The sequence below is a fragment of the Microtus pennsylvanicus genome, chromosome 17, assembly GCF_037038515.1.
Source record: "Microtus pennsylvanicus isolate mMicPen1 chromosome 17, mMicPen1.hap1, whole genome shotgun sequence".
Taxonomy (NCBI): Eukaryota; Metazoa; Chordata; class Mammalia; order Rodentia; family Cricetidae; genus Microtus; species Microtus pennsylvanicus.
Window position 1 is genome coordinate 33,024,462 of NC_134595.1, and position 22,515 is coordinate 33,046,976.

The 22,515-nt window shown below is 46.6% G+C and overlaps 1 protein-coding gene across 1 annotated transcript in view; it reads left to right on the top strand.

Annotated features, from left to right (window-relative positions):
- The first annotated feature begins 402 nt into the window (after nt 1-402).
- Nucleotides 403-22,515, top strand: part of Ngef (neuronal guanine nucleotide exchange factor) — a 62,543-nt gene continuing 40,430 nt past the window's right edge. The window contains exons 1-2 of the mRNA XM_075951545.1: nt 403-733; nt 4,567-4,681. Of these exons, the coding sequence (XP_075807660.1) occupies nt 472-733; nt 4,567-4,681 (377 nt within the window). The 5' untranslated portion in view covers nt 403-471. The remainder of the gene's footprint in view (nt 734-4,566; nt 4,682-22,515) is intronic.

Genomic DNA, 22,515 nt, shown 5'->3' on the forward strand with positions numbered 1-22,515 from the left:
CGGACCCCCGTGAGGCATGCCGATGCCAACACCCTTTCCCCTTGCCCTACAGCCTGCCCTTCCCTTCCCCCTGCTCTCCTAGGCTTCTCTCGCAATTTGGTGCTCTTTGTCTGGAGTTGTTCAGGAAATATTTACTTGCGAGTTAGTTATACAAACCGCTCTAAGCATTTCCCTTAAAGTGCTGCCTATGAATAGGACAAATAAGCTTCAATTACACGACGACGCACGACTGCCTCCAAATGAGCGGTTTGCGCTGCAACTCGTGTTGGCAAAGATGCGATTGGTGGAGTGTGTGGATTATCCCAAATCTCATCAACCCCGAATGGAAAAGGATTCCATGCTCTGAATGGGCCACTTAGCCCAACAACTCTGACAATTCTTCTCTGTCTATCCTAAAGCCCTGAAGACTGATGAAGTCAGGGAGGTGACTGACCCCAGCAGCCCTGCTGAGAAACCATTAGCCCCGTTGCCATGGAGACCAAAGACTCTGCAGACTGGGAACAACCTCAGAGGAAATCAGTGAGCCGTTTGTGGGAAAGCAATCACGGTCCCGCTGAGATGAGGCCTGAGTTACTTCCAGAGACCAGGGAGGTACCCGAGGCTGGTGAGCACGCTGAAGATGAAGAGCCCCGCTGCCTCATCCCAATCCAGAGGAACTCCATCTTCAATCGTGCCATGAGACACAAGCGCAAGTCCAGAGGCAAGTCTGAGCAGAGCGCCAGTCACCAGGCAGGTCAGTACCGGGGACACCTGTCACGTGAGCTACTGATGTTCGGAGTCTCGTGAAATGAAAGGAGACCCAAAGGCACTGGAAATGGTCAGGGTTGGGTCCAGCAAGGTGGAACACTTGAGGTCATTTTCCCATGAAGAATTCCCTTTCCCATAGTAGGACATCATGTCCTCTTCCGAGAAAGGGTCACCTTAGGTCATACATGACAGGCTTCTCCTGAAGGGACACAGTGAAGTCATATATGAATGTCTTCTTGTCGGGAGATGGCAGTGTCCACATCCTGGGTCATTTGGGAACACAAATCTCCTTACTGGTGTCAGTCTAACCTGCCTTGTGCTGTTCCTGCCAGTGTCGGGGTTTCTGTTGCCATGAATACACGTGAGATTAAAACCTTGGGAGGGGGTCTTTGGGATGAGACCCCTGATTCTCTTGCATTGGTTCTGGTACATTTCATCTGCTCAAAATATATACTTGTTGAGCAGAATAAAGTTCAGAAACTTCTGTCAGTAGGGCCTGCCACAGCGGTGGACACCTTTCCGTGGGGCTGTCCCCAGGACTCTGAAGGGACTGCGTTGGGACTGCAGAGTGTGGGATGTCTTCCCAAAGCCTGGGCATGGCAGCTGTCCTCAGAAAGCGTGTCACCCCTAGTGTGTTGGAGGTCCAGGGACTTTGCTGGCTATTCAAAAACAGCCGTTAAACCCCGTATTGTAGCGGCTCTCAGCCTTTCTAATGCTGTGGCTGTTTAATACAGTTTCCCATGTTTGGTGACCTCAACCATAAATTTGTTTTGTGGCTACTTCGTAATTGTAATTTTGCTACTGATATGAATCACAATGCAAATATCTGTTTTCCGATGGTCTTAAGCAACCCCTGTGTTCATCCCCCCCAAAGGAGTCACAACCCACAGGTTAAGAATCACTGCTGTGCTGGTTGTTTACTAGCCTCAAGTCAAACTACCCCCAATACAGAGAGACATACTGTCGCTTCTCTTGATTGTGGGGATGGCTGGGGGCCTCCCCTTACCAACACAGTGTGCCTGGTCTCCACAGCCTGCTGGTGGCTTGTGGGACTGAGAGGTGGGGACAGCCTTGTCCAACCCTCTAGTCATTTCAGTCTAGGGGTCTCAGTTAGAAGGCTCATTTGCACCCCACCTGTATCTCGTCTTCCCACAGTCTAGACACTGGCAGAGGATCCTGGAGAGATGGGCAGAAGCCTTCAAACCTGGGAGGGGGGGGAGGCTAGACTCAGCTTCATGTGGTCAGCACAGCACACGTGGCCAGTCCGGGGGGGGGGGAAGAGGGGTTGGGGGAGACCCTGACTCTACCGCTTGAGGGTGAGAATATTTGAGTCTGCAATCTATCACGGACACTGAGAGTCCAGGGTCCAGACAGAATGGATACAGGGATGCAATACCTAAAACACCACCCTTGTAGAAGCTGGTATTCAAGGTCATTTTAAACCTTTCAGTGGCCATATTAAAAATTACAAAGAGGGGCTGGAGAAATGGCTCGGTGGTTAAGAGCACTTGCTGCTCTTGCAGAGGAATCATGGGTTCAGTTCCCAGCACTCACATGGTGGCTCACAACCATCCATAACTTCAGATCCAAGGAACCTGATGACCTTTTGTGACCTTTGTGGGCACAGGCATTCATGTGGTGTATGTACCTACATGCAGCCAAACACTCATACGCATAATATACGTAAATCTAAAAGGTTTTTAATAACAAAGAAATGAATAAGGTTTATTGTAGTAATATGTCTTATTAAATACAATAATATGTTGGGTGATGGTGGCACACACCTTTAGTCCCAGCTCTCGGGAGGCAAAGGCAGGCAGATCTCTGAGTTCGAGGCCAGCCTGGTCTACAGAGCGAGTTCCAGGACAGCCAGGGGCTACACAGAGAAATTAAAAACAAGAACAATCATTTCCAAAATATTATCCTATGTCCTATAGTTAATAATTAGCATAAAAAGTATCAGTGACCCAGGCACTATGTATATATGTATATAAATGTACACATGTGCAAAAAAGTATGTATATGTATATAAATGTACATGTGTATATAAATGTGCATGCGTGTATATAAATGTGCATGTGTATATAAATGTGTTTATATAAATATACATGTGTATATACAAATGCACACATATGTATATGAATGTACACACATGTATGTAAATGTACGTGTATGTATAAAATATACATGTGTGTATATAAATATATATGTATCTGTGTGTAATCCCACACATCTATAATCCTAGTAATAGACAGGAGGACTGGGAGTTTGAGACTAGCCTGGCTACATAATGAGACGAGTCCTTATAAAAATGACTTATCAGTGAGCCAGGTCCCCTGTGTGCACTGTCTTTGAATCCTGTTGAGCATCTTATAGCACAATCCTTTGTGTTCACTCGCCAAATCCTCATGGGAAATAAATACTTGATCTGGATTTAGATCTCATAAAATGTACAGTCAAAAAAGTAAATTTACATACCCAAATTGTTCCAAATATTCTTAGTTTTCCCATCATCAAACCGCCGCTCTGTTTTCATGTTTGGATTTAAGTCGAATGAAATGGAAAATGCATTTCTCCAGCCACATCAATCGTATCCCAAGTATGTAAGAGCCTTTCATGGACAGTGGCTGCCCTATTGGACAGAGCAGGCATGTAGGGTATAGAAAAAATACATGTAGCTGCCTGATCTGGGGCTACAGGGTCCTTCTGTGGTGGGAGGCAAGGCGGGTATATTCATTAGCTTTCCATTGTTGACAAAATACTCAAGATACATCAACTGGAAGGAAGAAAAGTGTCCTGGGGCTCACGGCTGCAAGAGGGGTTCAGTCGGGGCTTCTCAGGCTGTCCTGCTTTGGCCAGAGACGAGCAGGGTATCTAGATGGTGGCCAATATGTTGGGAAAGTGAGGAAGAACCATTCAGAGAGAGAAGGAGGGTCTAGGAAGAGATAAGCCTTCCAGGAGATAGCCCAATGACCAGCTTCTTTCCCACGCCCCACCTCCTCCTGTATCCAGCAGCTCCCAACAGCACCACCAGCTGGAGACAAAACTTGTAACGCGTCAGCCTAGGTACTTTTCATCCACCTGAAGGTGGCAGAGGGCTGTGTCCAGGAGGAGGGTGAAGAGGGTCACAGTGGAATAAGAAGAGAGCCCGTAGCTTCCCTTAGCCAAACCCGAGGAGGCTAGAGCAGGGTCACCCCCTTCCCTGTCACCTACAACAGTGCCACCGGTGTTCAGCCCACAGATAAGTCAGTCTCATTAGAGACAGTCTGGTGGCTAGAGTGACTCCTCCCTCCTCTCTGGAGTTAACTCTCCAGGACTACCTGAGATTCCCCGACCCACGGCCCACCGGGCTGATGGGGCAGTCGAGACCTGCTGTGACTGCCCACTGATTAGGACTCAGAGGTTGAGATTAGATGTGAAGGTGTTGACAAGCTACAAATGTTTGTCCAGAAGTGAGCTCACAATGGCAGCTTTGTGGTCCTCGAAATACCAGCCAGGCTCACATGTGAGCTTGTTATTATGTTTCCAGTGCCCATCCCCACTGTGTGTAAGTGTGTGTGTACACATAAATGAAGATGCTGGTATCTTAGTTTAAAAGTCCATGGCAATGACATCCCAGATCACCAAATACCACACAAGGCATAGCAAATATCCCTTTGGAGAGTGAGAAGAGAGGCCACCCTCACTCTTGGGGTGACAATAGGGCCACCCTCACTCTACCTTCTTCTTGGGGTGACAGACACTACTGTCACTCACGGGTTTTCCTGAAACGGGAGAGATGCATATTTTCTAACTTGCTCCATTTTTTAAACGCCACAGATTCGTCAGAAAGTGAGAAATCTGTAAATGAACCCTTGGCCTTGAATCTGCCCCAGGGAGGAGTGTCTCCCTGGAGAACAGCAGCACAGAGGGTCACAGGAGCCCAGGAAGCCAGGTGAGCCGTGCAAGCCTAGGAGGGTCTGGGACTGAAGGGCATGGCAGACACCCACACTACCTAGTCCTCTCAGAGATACAGGGAGTTGTTTGTCATTTTTGTTATTTTGTTTTGATTTGAGACAGGATCTCATATAGCCCAGGCTGCCCTCAAAAGAAATCACTAGATAGCCAGAGATTATTTTGGCGTGTGTGTGTACATGCATGTGCACATGCGCATGCACGCACGAGCACTCCTGCATAAGCGATTTGCACAAGTCAGTTCTTGCCTTCCTCTCTGAGTCCCAGCTTATAGCTGCGGAACCAGGACTTGAACTCCTGATCTTCCCGCCGCTTTCTCCCTAGTGCTGGGATTACAGACAGGATGCACTACCATACCAGGTTCACATGGCACCGGGGTTTAAACGCAGGGCTCCTACATGCCAGATGGCCACTCTACTACCTGAACTGCACTCACAACTGTTAGTTTTAATTCCCCTTACAATGACTTGGCTGCTTGCAGGTACTTTGTTTTTAAACTCACAACTTTCTTCTGTAAAAAACTATTCTATTACAAAATAGGAATTTGGGGATATTATGCACACTGGGGATTAGAAAAGGAATATTATGGTTCCACCACCCTAGAGAGGCTTTAATAAACTTCGCCTGTGTTTGGTCTTTTTCCTGTGCATTTTATGCATCTTATGCATGCTTTCTCTCCATCAGACAGCTTCTGCTATTCGTTGTTTTCTGTCTACTCATGTATCACAAACAACAGTGTTTTAAATCATTTTCTACACATATGTGGACCAGCCAGCCATACCATGTGCTGTAGGGTGATTGGACTTTGATTTATTCATTGCACTCTTATTTGTAGGGTATTTGTGTATGGTACCAGTTAGAATCGAATTTAGCTCTTGCTGTAGTTAGGGTTACTATGCTGTGATGAAACATCATGACCGCAATCAGTTTAGGAAAGAAAGGGTTTATTTGGCTTACACTTCCATGCTGTTTGTCTTCAAAGGAAGTCAGGATAGGAACTCATACAGGGTAGGAACCTAGAGGCAGGAGCTGATGCAGAGGTCATGGAGGGGTGCTGCTTACTGGCTTGCTCACATGGCTTGCTCAGCCTGCTCTTATAGAACCCAGGACCAGCAGCCCAGGGATGGCATCATTCACCCTTCCTCATTGATCACGAAGTAAGTGCCGTATAGACTCGCATGCAGACAGATCTTATGGAGGTATTTTTCTCTTATTTTTTAAACTTTATTTTATGTTCATTGACATTTTGTCTGTCTGAGGGTCTCAGAAGCCCTGGAACCGGAATTACAGACAGATGTGAGCTGCTGGGTGGGTGCTGGGAATTGAACCTGAGTCCTCTAGAAGAGTAGCCATTGCTCTTAACCACCTAGCCATCTCCCCAGCCCTGGAGACATTTTCTTAATTAAGGTTCCTGCCTCTCAAATGACTTCAGTTTGTGCCCAGTTAACATAAAACTATTTAGCACACTCCTTATAACCAAATGCCACATGACCCAGTTCACCACAGTGGGTGTCTACTTGGCTTCTGTATAAAAGAAGTCTGAAGATCATGACTGGAATTCCTTTCTGCCATCTGTTACGATGACTCCAGAGCTCCAGCCATTACAGCTACAGTTCAGGAGGGAAGATGGGAGGGGTGGATGGTTCCTGCCAGCTCCCCGCCTTTCTTTTAAGAGGTTTCCTTGATCCCACTGACACTGCTTACATCTCATTGGCTAAAACCATGCTGTGTGACACTTCCATCAGTGTCAAGGACACTGGGAAAGGCATCTTTTCATGTCAGGTCTGTTTCTGTCCCTCGCTGTCCTGGTTGTCACTCTAACTCAGTTCGGCTCTAACGCATGATGGCCCTGATGACCATGAAGGTCTCATTGGCTCTCCACTTGCTTTCGGGTGGTGCTCATTCAGATCACTTGCCCATCCTTATTTTTTGTGTTTGTATTTCTTATATGTTAAATAAAAGAATCCATGACCAAGCCAGGCATGGTGATCATGTCTGTAATCTCAGTACTCAGGACGCAGAGGCAGGAGCATCACAGTGGATTCAGGCCACCCTGACCTACATAGTGAGTTCCAAGGCAATCTGGGCTAAGAGTGAGACCTGGCTCAAAAAAATCTAAAAAAACAAAGGCTCTTGTCCTGAGATACGCACCGCACACATTGATACCCATGTATCACCATTTTCTTGTCTTTCCGTGAGCATAGATTTTTAATTTTGTTGACAGTAGCTTATCAATGTTGTTCTCTCATCGCTGTATTTGCTAACAAATATCTGACTTCCACAGGCCGTCATACCTTGAGCTCGGCATTTCTGTCTTGCGGTCCATATGGCCATGCAGCTGCTTCAGTGCCGTTTACATAAACCGCCTTTGGCTCCTGTCAGTGAATGGCATCCGTGCCTTGCCATACTTTTATTTTTTCTTTCTTTTATGTGTGTTTCACTTTCTGAGACAGATATAACCCATGCTGACCCTGAATTCACTACATAGTCTAGCCTGACCTTAAAACGCATGGAGTTCCTGCTTCAGCCCCCTAAGAGCTGGGATTGGAAGTTATGCGTCACTAGGACCAGTTTGTTGATCCTTTTTTTAAAAAGCCACCATACTGCGCACACACAGGTGGGTTTGTCGCTAGACTTTTCATTGATCTCGTTGATTCTCCTTATGCCCGTACCACACTGTCTTCAATTCTGTAGCTTTATGCTGAAAATCTAGTAGTGTGGACCCTCCTACATCCTTCTTTTTAAAGACAAGCCTATTTTAGGTTTTGTGTTCCCATATACATTTTAGAATCAGGATGTCAATTTCTACTCTCAAAAATATGTCTGGTGGGCTCTGCAGTCGAAATTTCATGATCCTTACAGATAAATTTGGGGATCCTTGACTCCTTAAATTGTTCAGACCATGAATATATCCCAACTTATTTAGTTATGAATATATCCCCTCTATTTAGATGTTTTAAAACTAAGCCAGCAATGACGCATATTTTAAATCCTTGTGTGTGTTGTTCATATGTGCATGGGTATTCTTGGGCATATGCGTGTCCATGCGTGTGACTATAGGTGTGTGCACTACAGTGTACCTGTGGAGGTCAGTCCTTGCCTTCTACCTTGTGTGAGGCAGGGTCTCTTGTTCGCCACTATGTAAGCTGGGCTAGCTGGCCTGCTCACTGGCTTACAGTGATGGCTTGCAGTGATGATGGTTTGCAGTGATGATGGCTTACAGTGAAGATAGCTTACAGTGATGGCTTACGGTGATGATGATTTGATTGGGGTGATGGCTTGCAAGGATTCTCCTGTCTCTGTCTCCCATCTCCATGGAGACACTGAGACTACAGATGTGCATTAGTGTGTCTGGCCTTACATGGATTCTGGGGACTTGAACTCAATTTCTCAAGCTTGAGTGGAAGGTGCTTTATTCACTGAGCCATTCTTCCTGCCTAGTTTTAGATGTATTTTAATTAAATTTGTCCCTGTTTCTTTGCCTTTTTATCTCATTTTATATGCTAGTGTTTTGTACGTCTGTGTTTACCTTATTTATCGATGAACAGAACACATTGGTAGTGCATAAAATGCAATAGGCTTGGTTAAATGGGAGATGTAATATAAGTTTCTCTAGTATTCGGTGATCTTGACAGAGTTGCTTATTTGCTCTGTTTGTATCACCCCTTACCCACAGACTCATACCCACTGTGAATACAGTCTTGTTTCTTTCTTTTCAACCTCCGGGGCTCTTGTTTTTCCTGCCATACAGCACTAGCGAGGCAGTCGTTGATGGGAAAGTTGAATGGAAGTAGCCACAGTAGTAGACATCCATGTTTTATTCCCCAGCACAGGCTACTTCTGTTGAGATCAGAAGCCTATTCACTTGCTCAATCGATTAATTATAGAAAACTCCTGAAATTCCAAAGAATCTAAGAAACGAGCCTATCTTCACAAAGCTGTAACAGTGGCAGGAGCCAGAAACACTTGATCAGTTTCTCTGGGGTTCTTCCTCCCTGCTTTTTTTGTCATCTGTTTCTGCCCAGCTTCTTCTCCCTGTTTGCCCATAATTGAAAGAACAGCCATGCCAACGTGACCTTTCACCGTGCCCTCCACAGCCAATGAGAACTTCCTTCACATTTCTTAGAGAAGAAACACCTGTGAAGGGAAAGAATTTGGTTGGCCACCTTTGGGTCAGGTATCTACCTCTCTGATGATAGCTAAAGGAAGGGAGGGCAAGATTAATGGGCCATTCACACTTAGTGGGACCTGCATCTGCAAGACCTAAGGTGAGGGGCTAGAGAGATGTCTCAGTAGTAAAGATATGGTTCGGTTTCAAGCCACTACAAACGGTGGCTTACCACTGCCTATAACTATAGCTCCAAGGTATATCTGATGACCTATTCCTGCATCTACAAGTATCTACACACATGATATATATTCACACAGACACAAAAATGATCTTTTAAGAAAGAAAAAAGAAAATCAAGGAGAGTCAGGCAACCCTTGGTCTCATCAGTTAGGCCCTGGGCCTCACATAAGAGAACACCGATGGCAGTGTGTACAAGGTGAAAAGTCACAGATGGAGGTAGGAACAGGAGGAACCAGAGTCTGCAGACTAGAGGGCTGGGGTCTTCAGAATGGCCTTTAGCTTCTGAGCAGACTGGGTGGTGGACATGCATCACGTTGTCATGGTTAGTACCTATCCTCCAGGTTCTAGAATTGTCTGCAGCCTACCTGAGCGTGTTTTCCCAGCACTCTTCCGTGCACCATAGGGCAGTGGGAGTTACAATGGTGCTGAGTGAGGTGGCATGTGGGAGGCACTGGCACGGCAGAGCACCACGCTTTCTAGAGGGGCGCTGGGAGGTGCTTCTGTTTGCTGAGCTAATTACAGCACATCATAATTAGAGTCTGTGTGGCCTTTCCAGGAGAGTGTGTTTCTAGTCTCCTGAGGTACAGAGGGCAAAGGCGTACCAAAGAAATGACTCTGCCAAGTCCGGGCTGGTGATCCAATGAATTTACTGGGGTTTCCTACAGGAGCAAGGGTAGGGGTTGCTTGCAAGAACACAAGAGCATCACAGTAAATCCTGTCCCTGGCATAGGCGACAACTCATAAAACTGCATCACTGGAGACCCCCAGACCAGCTGCTAAACCAGCGAAGAGTCCCATCCTGCCTGCCCGCTCCCAGCGATGGCCTACTGTTTATGTAACTTAACTAGGTGGAGAGGTTATTAAGCACCGGTGACCATCGTCCGCTGACCCATCTCCAACGTGGCCACGGCTGTGAACTGTCCGGCGCCACACCAAAGGCTCAAGTGTGCCATCGTGAGTGTGAATTGCTGAAGCTGGGCAGGGACCAGGTTCCATATTTGAAACTGTGTTTCCATGGAAACACACAAATGGCACAAACAGTTCCGGGGGGGGGGGGGGCAGCCTGTTCATTGGTGCCTGTTTGGGTTTTTGCTACAAGCGAGCCTTACAGTAAGAAAGTTTCTTAAAATAAAACACAACAGAAGTGTAAACAAGCCCCGAGAGACGCGAGAAGTAGTATTAACCAATTGCAACGTAGAAACTCTTTCAAAATTCCCTTTTTCAGCCAACACACTGCTGACCCAGGGGTGGGGGTGGGGGGAACGTTGGGAGTCGGGGGTGGGGCTTCAAGCGTTCAAAGACGAGAAATTTTGGACGCAGGTCAAATGTCTCACGACGCTGGGAAATGATTATTTATTTCCTAGGACAGTCTCACAGCATGAGAGTTATTCTTCGGCCATGTGTAAATCTTTACATCTTTTGGAGAGACAGTCTGGAATATTTTGGCTGTGGCAAGATGATGTCCAGGATTTGCTCCAAAATAATCCAGGCCGAGGAGGAAGTGGGCGGAGAGTGGAGATAAAACACAGGGCCCTGAGCTGAGAGCTGCTGGGCTTGGGGTGCAGGCTTGAGGAGATCCTCATACTCTTCTGTCTATTCGAGTGTGCTTGAAATTTTCCATAATAAAAAGGATTTTTTTTTAAAAAAAAAATAGGTTCATTTTTGAAAAAAATTTAAAATGTTGTTTATTTGTTTATTGGTCATGCTGGGCTAGGACTCAGGACCTGGTGCAAGCTCAGGGCACTGAACTACATGCTACATCCTGGAACTTATTTTAAAAAGAAAACAAAACCAACTTAAAAAGGAAAAGGGATGATCTTCAGAGAAGTGGCCCGGATCCCAGATCCTTGAGGCCATATCTGATGTTTCCAGGAGTTGAGAGAGCCATCAGTTCTTACAGTCTTACTGGCCACCAAGGCCACCCAAGGCCACCCAGAGGGCGCTGACTATATAAGCCCGAAGGTAGGCCAGGCCAGGTTCCGTTCCCACCTCATGGGTCTTGCACATGATTCCTGTACACATGCACGCTCCTACAGAGTCCGGGACCTGGAGCCCTCCACCCCTGGATTCTCAGAGATACACCCATGCAATGGCCAAGTGGCTGCCATAGGGGTGCAGCATTCTGAGTAACAGGGTGTCTTGGCGTTTTTCTGTGGAAAAAAAAACACCATGACCAAAAGCCCTGCGGAGAGAAAAGGGCTATCTGGCTTGCACGTCCACATCACTTGTTCAGCAAGAGAAGTCAGGGCAGGAACTCAAACAGGACAGAAACCTGAGGCAGGAGCTGATGCAGAAGCCAGGTGGGAGGCTGCTCACTGACTTGCTCACCCTGCTTTCTTATAGAAACCAGGACCACCAGTCTAGGGATGGCACCACCTACAAATCTCTAAGGAAATGTCCTACATACAGGCTTGCTCACAGCCAGATCTTATGAAGGCATTTTTTTTTAATTGAGGTTCCCGCCTTTCAGATGAATTTAGCGTGTGTCAAGCTGACATAAACTATCCAGCATACAAGACGTCCTGGACTCTGCCCAATAACCCATGCTTCTACTGCCAGCTGAGGTGAAGACAACGTGCCCAGCAAGGGGCACACAAATCAGTCTTCTCCACGCCAGGTGTCCAGATAGACTGCCCCATTCTGTGGCCTTCAGTGAAGGGACCAGAGCTTCAGAAGATTCCAGGCCCTCGGCTATGCAGTCTCCGGGGAGGCTGGGTGTCACCTCTGAGCATCTTCCTATTTTTAGACAGTCTGTGACTTCCATCTTACAGCTCACAAGCCTTTGACAGCTGTGTCTTCTTTACAGAATTTCTAATCTTCCCCCCTCTTCCTGATGTTGAAGAGACAAGCTTGTCCTCTTCAGAACGTCAAACACATCTCTGAGGTGTGACCCTGGGGGTGAACGAGGCTCTCTGACCGTCTCTGCCTTAAGTCAGGCATGATAGGTGAACAGACAGGGGTGAAGAACAGCAGCGACTCTAATGGGAAAGGCTGGAGAGCCCAGGCTTACTTATTCCACCATTTAGTAATAACTGTACAGGTCTGCTAGAAGCTCAGTGGTAGAGAATTTGTCTAGCAAGAAAAATACTGCATAAACTGGGCCTGCTGGAACAACCCTGCAATCCTAGCACTCCAGAGGTGGAGGGGTAGGCTAGAGTTCAAGGTCATCCTTGACTGACTTTATAGTGTGTTGGAAGGAAGCTGACCTCAGCTATGCAAGATTCCCCTTCAAAAAAGAAAAGCTTGAGCTGGGAGGTGGTCTTGTGAGGGTAAAGAGTAGAAGGGCCAAAGCAGTTTCTTCATTGATTAACTAATGAAAGCAACACAAAGACAGAAGGACCTCCTATACCACTTCCCCTTTTCCTTTTAAACAAAAAGGAAGGCTTTAACTTTAACACAGTAAAATTACATATAACAAAACAGTTATCAAGCAAGAATTACAGTTACGATATTTTTATCTATTTTATCTTTTATCATAACTAAGGAAAACTATAACTATATCTATTTTTCAACTCCATCAAAGACTCCAGAAGGATATAATATTACCTAAGTAAACAGGAAGTATATTGTAAGCAAATTCCAAAATTCTAGAATTGGCAGAGACATCTCAGTACCTGGACAGTCACCCAAAGTTCTTTTGTACCGTTGGGGCATCCATATTTAGCCTACAGGCCCATAGCATCCAGCAGACTTTTTCATAAAGCAGGACATTTCAAAGACAGATTTGCCTATATTGGCAGTTTATCAGTCATTTTCTTCTGTGTCCTGCAGAAAGTCTAGTAGACTCTTTCATGAAGCAGAAACCCCAGAGGATCGTCTCTCCTTTAGGCAAGTTCAGCAGTCATTTCTCTGTGGGTTCTGCAAGTCCAGTGAAGCAGTCCAGGCAAGAGCAGTTTCTTGCCCAAATGGCTAACCAGCTCCATAAGGAGCCTCTTCAATGCCCATCTTCCTCTTGAAGTAGCTTGGTGTTGCCAGGAGCAAATGTGTCTCATTGTCATGAAAAGTTCTAAATTTTTAAACATTTTAAATGCCATATTCTGAAGGTCTCTGAAAGATTTGAATAATACCTATCTAACTGAAACATATCTCTATACATCTAGAAAAATCTAACTAACATGACTACAAGCTTGACTATTATAGATGATTACCTATTAACCTATACTTCTTAATTATACATTACATTTTTAAATGAGCTACACAAACACAATACCTTCATCAAGATTAAAAATTATACACATAACGAAACTGACCTTAAATTTATATCAATAAACCAAGATCCATACCAATGCAAATTATTCATATCTGTATCATCTTCCTTAATCTCTCTCTATCGTCTCTCATTGAAGTGGAGCTGAAATCCTCCTGTCACCGTCTCCCCGGCACTGGGATTCTAGGCATGTGTTGGCATACCCAGCTCTTTTAGGGGAGGTCTGGAGCTTTGAACTCAAGTCCTCATGCTTGCTCAGCAAGCACCTAAGTCACCTGTCAGCACTACTTACTGTTGGTTTGGTTTACAGCTTAAAATAGGATCTCGCTGTGTAGCCTTGGTTTATCTGTAACTCCCTAAGTAGACCAGGCTGGCCTTGAACTAGTAGGCGTCTGCTTACTTTTATCTGGGACTGAAGGTGTGCACCACCCTGACCAGCTACTACCCATATTTTTAAAGATCTGCCCTAATCACCAGGCAAGCAATCCTGAGGTTTCAGCCACACCTCATCACCTCTGCACATCCCCTCCCCCCGCGAGAGCCCTGCTATCCTTCAAGGCTTCATAGCCCTCATCTTGGAGAACTCGGATTCTCTTCCCATGCCGCACCAAACATCTGGGCTACATATACAGACCCGACCATTTGCTCTCTCCCGCAAGCCGTCTCCTCTTGTGGAAGTGTGGACAAGGAGCTGCATTTCTAGCTTGTGCCCTGGGCCTGTGGAGAGAAACTCGTGAAACACTGCCACTCAAGACTTCTCTGTTGCGCTGGCGGCAGCAGTGCACTATGAGCCGCATTCTTCCTGCGCAAGAACCTATGGGAGAATTCCTTCCTTCACCCTTGAACAACGTCTCGGGATTGCCATCACGCGTTAGAGAGTCGGGGAAGTGCTGTAGAGACCAAAAGGAGCACCAAACGTGATCCTTGGCATCCTGGCGGTTCCAGAGTTCAGTCTGCACCCTGAGCCCTGGGAGGAGACAGGAACTCTCCTGCTTTCGGTCGTCTCTCTCTGACTCGGGTAATTGGTGCCGTCAGTGCTGGATCCCGACGCCGCCCGTCATGCCATCGTCGAACCTCTAAATTAAGACCTCGACTCTGCGGTGCAGAATAATAGCAGGCTCTATTTTGACCCAGTGTAATGACTGCCAGGATCCAAGCCTTGCCAGGTTACGAGGTCACGTGTGTGCTAGAAAACCTGCCTTGTCCTGGCCTGGAGAGAGCTAATTGTGCATAAGAGAGAAATGAGATGGGACTCGCTCAAGACAGATCATCAAGTAGCCGAGGACCCTAGGAGGGACCTGGCAGCAAAGTTCACACCTCCTCCAAGCCTGGTAAAGAGACAGCCCGCCCCTGGGAGTGTTAACTCTGTTGCCTTTGTTACTTTTCTGGCCAAAACTCAAGAATCATACAGAAGCCCACCTCAGGTTGGCCCCCAAGCCCCTCCCAGCCCCGTATTCACACCCAAGAGTAGATGGAGCTTAGTCACTGTTCTGATAGAAAGATCTGAAATCTATCAACCCTGGCCAGCACAGCAAGGCAATGTGTGTGCTCCCATGGCAGTCCAGGGCAGGGCTTGCTTGCTTGCTTGGTGGTGGGTGAGGAAGGCTGAGGCGGCAGAGACTTCCTGCCAGTGTCAGGAGCCATGAACTTGGAAGATGAGCCTGCAGACCGAGCCAGCGATTGCCTACAAGCTTGAACCACCAGCCCAAAACCACCAGCTTCATCGTCCGTAGAAGCTAATGGAAAGAGTAAATGTAAGTCTTTGGGCTATTTTTACACGGCAACCAATAAGCAATATAAGGGTAGCATTTTCTAGAAGTGAGAAATAGAAGGTAATTCCTTACATGCCGATGATGCTGGGTAGAATTCCGGCACTGTGTCTCTCAGAGACCACTTTCTCCTGGTCCCTGTCAATGGGATCCCTGCAGCTGACCTTCCTGGCCCGGTTTCTTACAGCCCTTAGAGAGGAACTAGCTTGCTGCCGACATCTTCAAAGCAGGCAGGGATGAACTCTGAAAGGGAGTCTGTGTTCTCCTCGGGGCAGCTGAGACCAGGACATCAAGATGGCATGCAAGAATCTTGGCTTCTTCCTTATCCCCATGCCTGCTTCAACACCCTCATGGGCTTCTGGGAACTTGCCTTACTGTCTTATGCCTGGCTCTCCCAGGAACCCGAATCAAGACACCCATATTGAACTCTGCCACCTTCAAAAAGAAGCATTATTCCTTCTTCCATTCCCATAATCAACAAAGATGATTCTTAAACCAAGAAAATAGATGCAGATAAATTCAAACATGTGATTGATCCAATGACTTTTCAAAAGCATTTGCCAGGGCACTGACAGGAGTGTCCACAAAGCAAATTCTTTAGAGACCTTTCCAGAAGGACCTGGTAGGACAATCAGCTCTCTCCGAATCGGATTCTTAGGGCCTACTGTATTGCGGGTCTCTGACGTCAGCCATATTCACACGTGGGGCTTGGAGCCTGGCCTTCTGCTGGGGCTTCACAGGGGATGGGTGATGGCCATTTGATTAATAATAACTTTATCCCCAGCAGCTAGCAATACAAATCCGTCAGCTGTTGCCCCTTTCTTGTTTCTCTGAAGCTTGTGGAGTTAATCACATATTCATGAAAAAGAGGCTGAGGTGACAGACAAGGTCTAGGCTTCATAGCAACAGTTGCAGGTCACATGATCTCTGAGTCTGGAAGAGAGGCAGGGAGGATGTGAGTTCCCTCCCCCAACCCTAGCCTCTGGACCTGCCGAGGTTTGCAGAGCTCTCTGGAACTCATCTGTCCTGGCAGCACAGAGGCAAGGGCTGGACCACAAGACCTGTGAGGCTCGCTTCTCCCCAATCTTCACCTTCAGGAAGAGCGGGAGCCATGAAGGACAGATGTTTCATCGCTGTCCCTCAGCCCATGCTCAGCACACAGCAGCTCCCAGCACTGCCTTCTCCTTGTTTGTTTGTTATATTTTATTTGTGTATGCATGCATGTGTACATGTATCTAGAGATCGAACTCAAGATATCAGGCTGGCAGTAAGCCCCTTTACTCACTGAGCATGCTCAGTGGCCCCTATTAGTCTATTTTTGTCACAGGGTGTCAACTATGTAGCTCAGTCTGGCTTCAAACTTATGATTTCTAAATGCTCAGATTACAGAAATATATCACTGTAAAGGAAGGCAACCCTCTTGGAGTTGGTCCAGGGCACACCCAGACACCAAATTCTCAGCATAAAGGAGATTTATTACCCTAGAGGGGCAAGTAGGGTGGAGGGGAGCCTGCAAATGTAGTGGTGGTGGTGGCGGCAACAGCAAGCGTTTTCTGCAGAAGTGAGTTTTTAAAGAGAAAAGGGTGTGTGTGTCTGTGCTACGGCGAGTTGGTAAAATCCTGGTTGGACATATTAGCCAAATAATGATTTTGGTTGTTGGACCTTGGTGTTTATTCTCAGGGTTGAGTCAGTGGTCCAATAAGGGAATGGTCTTTGGGGGCTAGCTTTAGAAAGGTCAATCTAACAATTTTTAGGAAGGGAGAGGGGAGAGTGAAGGGTAAAACCTGTCCGTGCCATGTTTGCCATGCTCAGGCCTGCTAGGGCCCTTCAGTCGCTATGCCAAGCTTCTCCAGACCTTATAAAGAAGAGTTTTAAGAAGAATGGCTCTGGTAGTACAGACCTGCAATCTCATATCACAAATTCAAGGCCTAAGCAGGCTACAAGCAAGTTCGCGGCCAGACTGGATAACTTAGAGAAACTCTGTCTCAAAATAAATAGTGGCAAAAAAAAAAGTCTAGGGCTGTTATCTCAGCAGAGGACCACAGAAGACTACCCATATATTGTATATGAAACCCTGAATATAACCCCCGGTTCTGAAGGAAGAAAGGGAGGGAGGGGATTAAACATGGCACATTGAACTCCTGTGTGTTCTCAGTTCAGACTCAAAAGATGGCAGCCCCGTGCATATTTAGGTTCTATCTCCATTCTCTGTTTCCTGAGTTGTGTGAAAGTGAACAAGACTCTCAAGTCTTCACCCTGAAATACCTGGCGTGCAGCTCCTAAGAATAAGGAGGTTCCACACATAGGTGGAGGTCCACCATGCTCCGCTCCGTAGTAAAGCCAATGCCTGGTTCTACACAAATGCTGGCCCAGCTGGGATTGTGATTTGAGATGTAACCAAGTCTCTCCCTCACCCGCTCCCTTCCTTCCTTCCTCCTTCCTTCCCTCCCTCCCTCCCTCCCTCCCTCTCTGTGTGAATAGTCAAAATACTTGCAAGTCAAAAAGTATACTCGGGAAAATCTTAGTCCCTGTCCCTGCTCTGGAAGTAGTTGTCTTATTAGTTATACCTTTTGGGGGAGTCAGTGAAGATATACATGTCTAAAAGGTGTTGTCAACATTTGCTTATGTGTGTGTACATGCATATGTCACAGTGTGCATGTGGAGGTCAGAGGGATAACATGCATGGCTCAGTTATCGCCTTCCACAAGGTGGGTCTGGGGATTGAACTCAGGTCCTTAGGCTTGTCAGCAAGTGCGTTTACTACTGAACCACCTTGTCATCTAATATCTTTTGTCTCCGTTCTGTTGTAATAGCAGCTGCACACTCCTTCCAACCTTGCTTCTTCAGCTCAATCCTAGACATGGTGAGTTTAGTGCCCCCTCTCTCAAGGTGGGTCTGGGGATCGAACTCAGGTCCTTAGGCTTGTCAGCAAGTGCGTTTCCTACTGAACCACCTTGTCATCTAATATCTTCTGTCTCCGTTCTGTTGCAATAGCAGCTGCACACTCCTTCCAACCTTGCTTCTTCAGTTCAACCCTGGACATCATGAGTTTGGTGCCCCCTCTCTCAAGCTTATTCCTGCAGCTGCATCTCACTGACTGGTATAAAGCTATTGCAATGTGTCCAGCCAGTCTTCTTTGGGTGGGACACAGGTTGTTTCCAACAGAGAGCTCTGAGAAATGATGCCACAATTAACTAACTTTGTGCGTTTCTTGTTCCGTATTCTAGAGCACATTCTAGACTAGAATTGCTGCTCGCATGCAAGCATGCGTCTAGAAGTTTTTGCTTGATTCCCCTCCATAGGGGCTGGAATGATTTCATCCTCCCAACAGAAGCATGTGTCATTGCATACTTCTCTGACTTATGTTTTTATAGTCACAATAGATTTTAATGAAGAAAATTCATATTGTTCTATCTTTAAGAGACTGGAGTGATGGCCACACACAAGGAGCATGGGCTGTGGCTGGATCCGGGGCTTGGCTGGAGAAGGGACAGGCATGCTCCAAGGTGCTCTTCCAGGGAAGGGAATTTTCCATTCTATGCTGTCATTTTTCTGACTCACACCCATGGAGCAGACTTGCCCGTCTCCTGGGAAGAGCCCATCACTTATTAGAGGACAATAGCTACTGAAAACTGAGGTCCCTTCCTCGGGAACAAATTTCAATTCCATTTGGAAGCCTGTGCTGCTCCCAAGTCAAGGACCCTCCTCTAAGACCCCCACAAAAAAAAAAGGAAGGGAAAAGGAGCCCTCTATGGGTCATCGTTTTAGCCTGAGCTAAGCAGAGAGAGGGGCCAGGCCAGGAGAGCCCACTCGCTGTGACAAATCAAAGCCACTCCAAGGGCTGAACAGCATTTTAGAAACAGGGGGGGGAAAAAGTAACATGCTGCATGGAAAAAATGAGGCATGACTTTAAAAGCACAAAAAGCGGCAGCCACTGGTCAGACCCAGGAAGGCACGAACAGGCATCAGGGAGGAAACCAGCAGTGGAGTAACAGCTCTTGCTGGCAAACAGACCTTGTCCCTGGAAAATAATAGCGTGTTAGCTAAGGGGACTCTTCTTTCAAGGGAGCTGGAAAGAGAGATTTATACGAATAGGCGAGAAGAAAATGGGTTTGATGGCATTTGCGGTTGTGTTTTTGCTGAAGGGTGCTAGGAGGGTCGTGTTCCCCCACAGCCTCCCTCCTGGTTTGTTTCAATCAAGGAACCTCAGAAGTGTGCCAGACACCCTGCCTGGGAGCCCGGGAAGGAAACAGAGCCAATCCGGTCATCCTTCCTCTCTAAGCACAGTGCAGTAGGCCAGCAAATCAACTCTCGAATCAAGGGAGCTCAGACCCTAAGAGGCCCCCAGCTCTGCCTCTTGAGCAGGAGACAGGGTCTTTCTAAGAAGGGAGGCATCTGCCAAGTGGAAGGCATGGAGCTGAGCCAGGGGTGCTGGAGAATCCCACCTCCAACGAGAGGTAGTGAGTGCCCATAACTACAGCTCTGGCTGAAATGGAAGCAGCATTCTGATTACAACGCCTACGCCATAATTTTTGGAAAGAAAAGGGCAATTTCTGGAAAAGAGACTAGTTTTTTTCTTAACGGACAGATCAGAGTATCTGGTAAGTGCCTTAATGCTAACAGTGCCAGGAAATAGCACGGTCAACTTTGACTTCGAGATTCTCTGGAAACTGAAGGGTTCCCCTCCCCCCAGAGATTGATGGATGTGACAGATTGAGATATTTTTTCCCAGGTAAATTGAGAGTCTGCAGAAGCAGCCCCACCCTTTCCCAGTTCATCGTGATCTCCCATAGTTACAGCGCACTTTCAACTCGGGCTCTAAATTTATGCACATCAAAAGATTGATGTTGTTTTTAAAGTAACTTTCCCCCTTATTATGTAAGTGACACATTTATTGTAGAAAAAAAATTAAACACACGAGTACAAAGAAGAAAGTTCCCGCAGAACCCAGCCAGCCAGCTACAAGTACAGTACAATACTTTTGGTAATTGTTCTTGTAGCTCGCCCCTCCCCCGCCCCCAGTTATTATCACATGTGTGAAACATGTCACGTGCGGGGGCAGGGCCACATGCCACAGCACTAGTGGGGAGCAGGTCCTCTCCTTCACCGTTCATACTCTGTCTTTAGGCTCCTGCAGGAAGTGCGCTTACCCACTGAGACATCCCCTTGGCCTCTCCATCAGTCCTTTAACTCAAAAACTTAAAATTCCATGCTTAAAAGTTGACTTATAAGCAAAACAAATTGGATGTAGTGGTGTGTGCTTATAATCCAGCGCTTGGGGGTTGAAGCAGAAAAACCCCAAGTTCAAGTCCAGCCTGAACTACATAGTGAATTCCAGGCCAGCACGGGCAACAGAGTATGAGCCTATCTCTGAAAGCAAAAATTAAACCAAGCCAGATGTCATGATATTTGCTTTCAAACTATAAAATCATATAGGCATCCATATAATATATTAAGCTACATAGGCATATTTTCAGATTCTTAAATATTATTCAGTATCCCATAGGAGAAATATGTCACTATTTAAAGTCAACTGGGGCAGAGGACAGTGGGTAAAGTGCTTGCCACACGGGCATGGGGACGTGGGTTCTGATCCTCAGCAGTCACGTGAAAAGCTGACCTTGGCAGCACTGAGCAGACAAGAGGATCCCTAGTCCAGTGTAGCCTAATCCGCAAGTTCCAGGTTCAAAGAGACTGTCAGAGAGAGAGAGAGAGAGAGAGAGAGAGAGAGAGAGAGAGAGAGCAATTCGGGAAGACACCTGTCACTGACTTCTGGCTTTCACACACACATGGATGGGCTCGTGCACACACATGCGCACACACATGCACACACAGTCAATCTTCAGTAACTGGATATTTACACGGCTCTAAGTGCTGCAGTTATAAATAGTGCATCCTTGCAGCGATTTCTCTGCACAGACATAATAGTTCGCTGGATATATTCCTAGAAGTAGATTGTCTTCTCTGGAGAGCAGGAACAATCACAGATTTGCAGCACACAGTTACCAGGCTGCCCTCGGAAAAGCTAGGCCAGTTCACACTCTCACCCTCTCGGGGCCGGACCTTTCTGGGTCTTCATGCACCTACAGGACCTAGGGCTCAGGAAGCATAAACAAAGATATCTAAAGACTGGTGTTTGCCATACAAAGAAAAGGCCAATACTTATGACCTAAAAGAAAACATAAATAATTCTTAGACAAACTGCCATAAAAATACTGTTTTAAAAAAACAACATTAAATTATTCTTACATGTGTATAGAGAGCCTACTGTGTGTCAGCCAGGTAGAAATATCTCCTAGCGTTTTGCTTTCTGAATGATTCAGAGAAAAATGTCAGGGAAGCAGAGATTTTAATAATAGCCTGCCTAATAAGCCCTAAATATGATGGGAATTAGAACATGGGGAATTTAGCTTAAGGTTACATGTCTCAGAACTCAGCGAGTCTCTAAACTGATTTTATAATTAGGAGCATATTTTTAGCTTATTTTTCAACTGGAAGATTTTATTATATTCATGTTAATGTATGTAATTTTGCTGTGGTATTTTTGGGTTTTTATTCTTCGGTGCGGGAGAGTGCGAAGGTGACAGCTTCCATTTCGTGCCACATCAGAGCCATGCAAACCAGCAGGCTCTGCTCTTCCCAGGAATGCCTGGTTCACATAGCATCCCAGTGCCAAGCAGCCGCCGCTGAGGATGAAGGGAAGGGGGCTGGGTGGGGACAGCTTTCCAGATGGAAGGTATCACCAAGGCAGCAAGGTCCTAGAAGAGGTAACGGTTCTTAAAAGCCTAGGAAAGTAAGCACAGGTCAAAACCTGGGCAGGGGGAGGGGATGTATCCTTCTGCCTGGAGAGCTGGGGACACTGGGAGGCTCGGACTGCAAGAGGGGGCTGGGCTTTGCCTTCTGGTCACAGAGCTCCAATGGCAGTGTTTAAAATCCAGCCCACAGCTTAGGAAGAGGACAGAAGGGGAAGACCAATGGAGGAAAGGTAGTTTAAAAGCATTTTTATGTATGTATACGTGGGATGTGCGTGCGTTGTATGTATATGGGGGAGCAATCATGCCTTATGTGCACCTGTACATGGAGGCCAAAGGAGGACATCGGGGGTCCAGCTGTATCACTTTCTTCTGCTTCATTCCTTTGAGACAGGTCTCTTGCTGAACCTGGAGTTAGGCAGGCAGACATCAAGGCCCAAAAAATCCTGAGAGGAAAGTTCAGATACCAAGGAAAAAGATTGCTCTGAGGGGTTTGGGCAGATCTATGGAGCTTAGTAAGACCTTAGCGTGTGCTAGAAGGCACAGGAGTCGAGGCTAGCTCTCAGGCTGACCCTGGGCTAGTGACAGAACAGAGAGTCCAGGCTGGGGCAGAGCTGCCTCTACTCCAGGGTTTCTCAACCTGTGGGGCGCAACCTCTTTGGGTCAGATGTTCTGTGATCAGATATTTACATTATTACAACTTATAACAGTAGCAAATTTACAGTTATGGAATAG